Source organism: Trichomycterus rosablanca, chromosome 24, assembly GCF_030014385.1.
Source record: "Trichomycterus rosablanca isolate fTriRos1 chromosome 24, fTriRos1.hap1, whole genome shotgun sequence".
NCBI lineage: Eukaryota > Metazoa > Chordata > Actinopteri > Siluriformes > Trichomycteridae > Trichomycterus > Trichomycterus rosablanca.
Window position 1 is genome coordinate 7,397,230 of NC_086011.1, and position 8,863 is coordinate 7,406,092.

An 8,863-nucleotide genomic window follows, 5' to 3' on the forward strand; every position below is an offset into this window, starting at 1 on the left:
AGTGCCCCAGGAGGACCTTCCATTTATTAGCCCAAAGCTACCACTAGGCTACCACTGTTTCTATATATAAATATATATTATGTATTTTATTCACCATTTTACACTGTAAAAAAAAGTAGTGTATGATTGTAGGTCTATTTTTGTATTTATTTTGTTAAATAAATTAGAAAAACAAATGTGGGTTCTTAAGCAAATCCACTTGAGAAGCACTGCTCCATATGACGGGATTAGCGAAGCCCTGTAGCTTTTCATATTACCCTACTGTATGCTAATGTAGCGCAAATCAGCCGTTGCTTATTTTAAAGACTTTTGTGATAAGACTCTCAGATAAATCACACACAGGGCATTGTATCGATGGCCACCTCGTGAGATATGTCCTCCAAAGAAAATATAGGGCTGGTTGTTAAATCCCATTATAAGATCAATCTAGACCTTTCCAGTAATTACCCTAATAGCCGTGCAAACAGAGCACACAAAGATACCTGGTCAGGTCTATCCAGTGGAATCCAATCACGCGAGGCCCAGGAGCCGACGCAATCCGTTTTTCTCCGCTGCCTCTCATCCGTAAAGCAAACGCCGCAAGGAATGCTTCTGCCGGTCCTGCTGTGCCAGGATAAATGATCCCCACTGAATGGATTTACTAGATTGAAATAGCAAACTTTAAACCAAGAACCTCATGTGACCCCTGCGGTCAGGAACCCCAATCTTTATTGCATAAACATTTACTCATCCTAAAAACGGTTGAGTCTGAAACCAAAACAAACAGATGGTATTTTAAAACTAAGCCTTGAGATCTTGTCGGGTTATTAATTGAAGTAATTAGTTGTCGAAAATAAGTGGTCAGGGTCTTGGAGCAGAAAATGACTAAACACACAGGACCATGCAGGCCACATAATGACACCAAGAAAGAGAGAGAGTGAGAGCTGTACAAGGTTCAGCATCATCCCTTGCTTCATTACCTTTTCTTAACCCCACAGACTGACAGATCTAATTACCCACCTGTGTTCTTGCCCTGGCCAATTCACTTGCATGGTCATCTCTACTAATCCTGCACCAAAGCATGTGTGGCCTAATTTTTCCCTCAGTTGCAGAGACTTATTTCCTTATATCACAACTCACAGAGAAAAGGAATATATTTCACAAGTGTAAAATGATGACGTTTTTAGTACATTAATTAACAGGGTAGCACGGTGGCGCAGTGGGTAGCGCTGTTGACTCACAACAAGAAGGGCCTGGGTTTTGCATGTTCTGTGCGGAGTTTGCATGTTGCAGGGAGCTGTGTCCAAAGACATGCAGTCTGACCAATTGAAGCTACTAAAAATTGTATGTGTTTGTGTCTGCCCTGTGATGGACTGGCAACCTAGCTTAGGTGTTTTCTACCTTTCGCCTAATGAATCAGACCCATATCAACCCTGATCAGGATAAAGCGGTGATAAAACAGACCGGGTGGTGCAGTGGTCTATTATGCTAGCCCTCCACCTCTGACATTCAGGTTTGAATCTCAGAGGTACTATGGGCTGGCCGAGCATCTACACAGACACGATTATCTATGTTTGAGGAGGGGGTGGCTGGAGTGTAAGCCTCACTGAAACCCTGTCCAGGATAAAGTGGGGAAAGGATGAAAATGAAATGAATTGGCATGAGCCACCTTGTCCTGGTCAGTGTCACAACATTGCAGAAGCCCTGCAATGGATTGCCGCTCTGTTCAGAGTATTCCTGCATTGTGCCCAGTCATGTCTGTGTAGATGCCCGACCAGCCGATAGCGACCTGAGATTCGAACCCGGATCTCAGTGTAATAGACCAGAGTTCTTCTGCCTTGTATATATGCAGTAAAATGAACACATACAGCACAAGCAGAACCAAGTCAGCTTTCAGAGTCCAAGTCTGTAGCATACAGTCCATTATTCAATTCATATTCATTGTTCTACTGTAGATTCCTGTCATGTTTGCTGATGGAGCGGTCCGGGTCCTTTCTGTGTGGAGTTTGCATGTTCTCCCCGAGTCTTTCCCAGTTTTCTCCCACAGTCCAAAGACGTGCAAGTGAGGTGAATTGGAGATACTAAATTGTCCATGACTGTGTTTGACATAAAACTTGAACTGATGAATTTGTGTAACCACTAATTACCTGTCCTGTCATGAATATAACCAAAGAGTGTAAAACATGACATTAAAATCCTAATAAATAAATAAATAAAATGTTGTATTATGTATAGCAGGATACAGTTTTGAACAGTTTGGACACATCCTCATAAGACTTGGATCCCACTCAGCTTTAAGCACAAGTTTCTCTTAAGTTTCTCCAGATTTATCTCATTCGAGACAAAATCTGTCCCTGCAAGGCTATATGATGCTTGATATATATGGTCGACTGTATTTAATACTTCTTGGAGTCCTTGGAGCACCTTTATCTTTACTCAGTGTCTTGTGATTTCTGTTCGTTATCAGCTGATCCTGTGGGGCCGCACTGAGAAGTGCCTGAAGGATGCATGTGAGGAGATTTCTCTGATGGGCACCGAGTGTCACTACTTCATATGTGATGTGGCCAACCGGGAAGAGGTGTATAAGCAAGCCAAAGTGGTTCGAGAAAAGGTAAATTACAAGCACATATAATTATTACATTATTATTGTTATTTAAATGTAAGATTGCAGAGCCCCCTTATATGGGGCTCTATATATAGAATAAAAATATCAAATAAAATCTGTAAATGATTCCTTTCAGAATTGGAAAGGGTCACACAGTGACATTTTTTACACTGAATGCCCTTCTTGACACAACCCTCCTATTTGTATTGGCTCGGGACCAGCACTAAGTGTGTACTGATATGCCAGTGATGTGCCCCCCGCAATGGTTAGGTTCACGTAATGCCATGACCTTCTGTATTTGAGCCCAGCCCGGGATTCGACCCCCTGGAACTTCGATAGACATAAAACTGATATGCATTTGTTATAATACCACAAATCAGAAAAAGATGGGACAGCATGGTATGGAAAATGCAAAAAAAAAATCTGCAGTGTGTCTTACATTTACAGACAGTATGAGCCCAAGATATTTCATATTTTGTTTGATCAGCTTCCTTAAATCCATTTCTGCATGTATAGTTAAGTGTTAAACAGATCCTGAGGGTTAAAAGAAGACTTTTATTGGGCCTCTAATGACGACAGTGCTAGCGTGGGCTAGACTCGTCTGCTGGCTCGACTCCGATACCGCGGATAAAGATTACACCTCACTTAAAAATATCTAAAGAAGATAAGATTGTGTCACATGGCTTTCTTTCAGCAGCCATAAAAGTAAAAGATGTGTGGAATCTTACAGGTGGTCTGTCTGTTGTTCTTTCATCACACCAGGTCGGGGATGTCACCATTCTGGTGAACAATGCTGCAGTGGTGCACGGAAAGAGTCTGATGGACAGCGACGACGACGCCTTGCTGAAGTCGCAGCATATCAATACAATGGGCCAGTTCTGGGTAAGTGCTGACTAAACTAGAAGTGAATTGTTGGCTAGCCTAGCAGCATAAATTCTTTATAAAATGCTAGCTTTATAAAATGCAAAGCTACTGTTTTATACTGGTCAGGGCCGCGGTGGGTCTGATTAATTGGACAAAAAGGTAGAAAACACCCTGGACAGGTTGCCAGTTCATCACTGGGCAATAAACATAATAAATAAAATGTATTTTTTTGCCACAAAATTACATAAATTATGTATATTATTTGGATTTAAAAAATACTTCTTTATTTATATTTTTTATTAAAAGTATTACCTTATTTATTTTTTAATTATTTATTTATATAATTATTTATATTTATATAATTTATAATGTTTTTTTAAATTATTAATACTTTATATTTAAAATATTACTTTCTTTATTTAAAAAAAATAAAAATATTACTACTTTATTCTCACAATATTATTTTAATTTGACCATATTGTACCAAAAATATTACAACATTATCCTAAATATACTGTATGGCCAAAAGTATTTGGACACCTGACCTTAAGCTTAATGCACATCCTATCTCAGAAACAAAATGCATTAAAATAAAATGTGATCCTTTCAGCTATAACAACTGATACTTTTATGAGAAGGCTTCCCACAAGACTTTGAAGTGTGCCTGTGGGAATCAGTGCCCATTCAGTCGAAAGAGCATTGGTATGGCTGGGCACTGATGATGCTCAAGAAAGGCTTAATTGATGCTTCAGTTCATTTCAAAGCTGTTCAGTTTTTATTGAATTGCTGTTTCTGTAGGGCTGAAACAGAAAAGGGCTTTCCCTAAACTGTTGCTGCAAAGTAGGAAGCATATAGTTCCCTTAATATAATTGATTTATTAAATCTGTTAGCAATTGTGGTGGAATCGCATGAATTCAAACACTAGAATGGGTGTCCAAATACTTTTTTAAACAGCTGTTCTGATGCGCCAATAGAAATGCCATGGGTGTAGTAATATCTGGATTACTGTGCAAACACTACAGTTAATGTCCAAACGCTCAAACCTCAATCTGAACTTTTCTGGCTTGACCCGAGATCAAAATAAATTATGAACAACCAAATATTTTGAGCATCTGCAGAAGAAACCTAGATCATCATATACTGTATATTCCTGTCAGAATTCCACACACCTGTACAGGATTTAATAGAACCATGCCTTCTTTGTTTGGTTTTGTTATCTCCCAGACTGCAAAAGCATTCCTGCCTCGTATGCTGGAGCTGCAGCACGGCCACATCGTCTGCGTGAACTCCATCCTGTCTCTGTCACCCATACCTGGCACTATAGACTACTGTACTTCTAAAGCCTCGTCTTTAGCCTTCATGGAGAGCTTGACCTTGGGACTTTTAGATTGCCCTGGAGTGGGATGTACCACAGTGCTGCCCTTCCACACCAACACGGAGATGTTTCAGGGCATGAGAGTGAGGTAAGCTGCCATGTATTCCTCAGAATTGAAATGTTACGCTGCTGTCATTCTTATATTCTGTTTTAATAATCATAATAACTGACAAGTACATTCCATATGAACTAAAACACACAAGTATACCTCTCATGTTTTTATTAAAGTTGATTAGACCAGTTGGCCAGTTTGTCCAGAGGTTTATATGACTTTACCAGTCTGGATTATAAAGGATTAATCAATAGAAGCAGGTTGAAGGTGTGGGTTGATAGAAATGCACACAAGGGGTCTGTAAGTCTAAGTAGAAAGGATTCTAATAAGACATTGAACATAGAAACACAACCCAAACAGAACACCAATCCATTGCCGTATTGTGGGGACATAGCCAAGTCTGTCTGTATGTAGACCCAATAGCACCGCTGGGTATTCTAACCTTAAATCCAAGCAAGAGTGGGCTAATTTACCGCATTGACAACCAGGCACCCTCCTAGATAAATCCACAAAAAAGCAAATATCTAAAAACGTACATTCAGTACTGTTTCTACTCTCTCTAGAGGTAGAGAGAATATTCCCGAATGCCTGCAGCAGTGCTGCTGAATTCTCTGTTCATGCTGCATGTTTAAAATACCCAAATCAAAGTCCTTAACCCAATTATGATAAGAAGGTTGTTTATTCAAGATATCACAGATAGATTTACTTGGAGTGCATGTCATACCAGGAAACATTGCTTCTAAAAGAGGCTGTACTCGGTAAATATGGTGGTTCACAAACTAATCCCAACATAGACTGCACATGAATAAGCAATGTTTTAAATAAAGATGTGAAAAGTAGAAAAATGGTCCAATTATTAAAGCATTATGAATGAAGGCAGAATGTGTTTGGCTTTCATAACGAGTCAGATCGAGATCAGAGCACATTTTATGAGTGATTAATGCACAAATCAGTTCCAAAACGTTACCTCAAAACTCAACTAAATGGGTCTTTTGTTGTTAAATGGTGAACAGATGTCTGAACCCAAATTTGTGTCTATGTAATGCAGGTTCCCCAACCTGTTTCCTCCACTCAAACCAGAGGTGGTTGCTCAGAGAACGGTGGATGCAGTCCGGACCAAGAAAGCCTTTGTTTACCTTCCATGGACCATGAACGCACTGATTATGCTTAAAAGGTATGTTCTCTGTGCAGTTAATCCAGATGTATGCAGTGATTTGGATATACTCTTAGTCAGATTAAGTAAAGAAAGAATACGTAAAAAGTAAAATTAAGCACATTTAAGTGCACAATGATTATGCACTAATTTCTCAATATAATTGTAAAGGGGTAGGTAGTGCTTTGCCACTGTGGCACCAGGTGTAGCTCCATATCTGCAGGAATTGAAAATGATTTCAATTTGCAGGATGATTAACCAAGTTAGAACAATACTGTGGTTAAAAAGCCACAAACAAAAATGGAAACACCATGGAAATCACAAATGAAAGACAAAAAAAATCCAAAGCCACAATAGAGAAAGTGGATAGAAAAGATATAGAGCAGAAATGAAAACTGGTTGTCACAATAATGCAAGATGCTTATAGTGCCCGAGACAACCAAGTTCTCGCAGCCTGCACACAATGGGGGTCCAAACATGGCTCCCACTCCAGTAAAGGGCCGTCACACCGGCTGAATTCCGAGAAAGACACGGAGTGTGCTGGTTTATACTCCAGCAAACACCAAGCCTGCCAGAGCATGGCACAGTTGCCACAGAAAAGCAAGGTTTCCAACAGATCAGCCGGCAAATCTGTGAGGAAGAAACAGTAATCAATAGAAACACTTCCACCTGGAGCAAATTAACGGACAGTAATTGTCAATATGCTGTGCCTCCGTGCCCCATCTGCTGACCAAACTTGGCAAGGCAGATGGAGATGATTCAGTAATGAGTCAGTAATAATGTAGTTTGAAAATGTAAGGTGCAAAACTCATGGGACTTAAGATGTTAAATAAACATTGAGCACTAAAATGTGGACATGTACCTTTTTTACAGTCCCTGTAAATAATGTATTTCATCAATGTTCATAAATATGAAGACCTGAAGCCCTGTATTACTGTTAAAAATCAAGAGTTCGGCGCTCAGTTGGCGCAGCGGGATAATCTGCTAGCACACCAGCACCGAGATTCTGAGCTCCCGGGTTCAAGTCTCGGCTCTGCTACCGGTCGGCTGGGCGCCCTCTAGCAGGCACAATTGGCTAATGCCTTTAGCAGACAAAATTGGCCTCCAGTCTGCTGGGTGGGAAAGACAGGACTAAGGGGTGGCGTTATCAATGCTGTGTAAGGACCTCAGTTTCCCAGGGTGCCTGTACAGAAAGTGGAGGAGCGCAGAGTTCGGGGCGTGGCTCTCCACACGCAAATCCACTGTAGTATGGGTGAATTGGTAGGACTGCGCACACGTCAGAGAGAGTGTCTGGCAAATATACACCCTCCTTGGATGCTGTTGGGGTCCAAAATTGGGAGAAAAAGGGGGTAAAATGCATAAAAAGATAATCAAGGGTGAAAGCTTTGCTGATTTTTTTTTCTGTGCTCATATTTTTACAGTATCTTACCACAGAGCGCTCTTGAGGAAATCCACAGGTTCTCCGGAACCTACACCTGCATGAACACCTTCAAGGGACGGACATAAGAACCACGACGGATCATTTTATCATTAAATAAGGAGTGTGTTACACTTTATCGTGCTGGCACATTTGCGATCAGTGGAAAGTCCATGTGCCAGCCAGTGAGCCAGAGATCCTGGCACAGATTTCTAGAGACTCTGAACAAAGGAGAAAAACTGGCATAATGTGGCATGTTGCAACAAAGCTTGTTCAGGCTGCAGGACTGGTCTGCCTCGGCTCATGCGTGTTTCTAAATGAACTTAGAACCCACAGTGAACAGAGACTGGGTACGAACACAAAACAGCCTCAGTGCTGCTGTACTTGATTTGTAATTAACATTTTCTAATGGCAAGTCGTATGTGATGAACTAATGGGTCTGTAAATTGTTAATTTGAATAAATTCAGCTTTGAGATATAAGTAGAAATGCGCCCATCTTTTTATTTCTATTTTCTGATTCTGGCGTTCGAATGCCACAGCAGTCTATTCTACTATTCCGTCACTACTGAGATTTGGGTTCGAATCTCAGCTGTGCTATTTGTCGTCCGTTTGTCAACACAGATATGATTGGTCTTTGGGATGTCTGCGGGGGCCAAAGCCCTGCAATGTATTGGCGCTCTGTCCATGGGCCTTTTTGCTTCTGTTATGACACATTTCTTACATGTTTATTTATGGCCACTTTATTAGGTACACCTGTCTGGTGTGTATATTCAAGTGTTACCTACCATACAGATGAATTTGTACAATCACGCCACACTCATTGATGGAAGGAGAACTAATTGGACAAACATGTCCAGATGTTATTGGTGTGGTTGATTATTCTAAGCAGTAAATTAACATTAATATAGTGTGTTGTACTGTCGTAAGTGTTGTCGGGATTTGTAAATACTTAAGCGTCAATGCTGAGGAAAGAATAGTGAAAACATAAGGTGGACCGCCTGCTCTAAATTGCCCCAAAGTGTGAACAAGTTGGTGGGTGTTGCCCTGAGATAGATTGCCACTCCAGGGTGTGCTCCTGTTTTGCGCCTAGTGTTTCTTGGTAGTTTCAGAGCCTCTATGACCCTGACCAGGATAAAGTAAGTAGAGAAAAGAATATAAAGCGATATAACGTATATAACAGAGGTGGTCAAAGTAACACACGAAAACATCTGCAGCCCACAACAGAGAAAGTGGATCAAAATGGAATAGCGCAGAACTGAAAACTGGTTGTCACAATAATGTAAGCTGTTCAGAGCACCAGTGACAACCCAGTTCTTTTCAAAACAGGAAAGAAACGAGCTGGGGACGATAAGGCATGAGCGGCATGCCACCCCACCAGCTTGGGTCCAAACCTTGGGCCTGCTCTGGAAAAGGGACA

At 40.8% G+C, this 8,863-nt stretch overlaps 1 protein-coding gene across 1 annotated transcript in view; it reads left to right on the forward strand.

The window, feature by feature from the left end:
- dhrs3b (dehydrogenase/reductase (SDR family) member 3b) overlaps window positions 1–7,926 on the forward strand; it is an 18,368-nt gene extending 10,442 nt beyond the window's left edge. The window contains exons 2-6 of the mRNA XM_062986845.1: window positions 2,447–2,590; window positions 3,347–3,466; window positions 4,673–4,911; window positions 5,924–6,049; window positions 7,450–7,926. Coding sequence (XP_062842915.1) covers window positions 2,447–2,590; window positions 3,347–3,466; window positions 4,673–4,911; window positions 5,924–6,049; window positions 7,450–7,534 — 714 coding nt within the window. The 3' untranslated portion in view covers window positions 7,535–7,926. The remainder of the gene's footprint in view (window positions 1–2,446; window positions 2,591–3,346; window positions 3,467–4,672; window positions 4,912–5,923; window positions 6,050–7,449) is intronic.
- The last annotated feature ends 937 nt before the right edge of the window (window positions 7,927–8,863 follow it).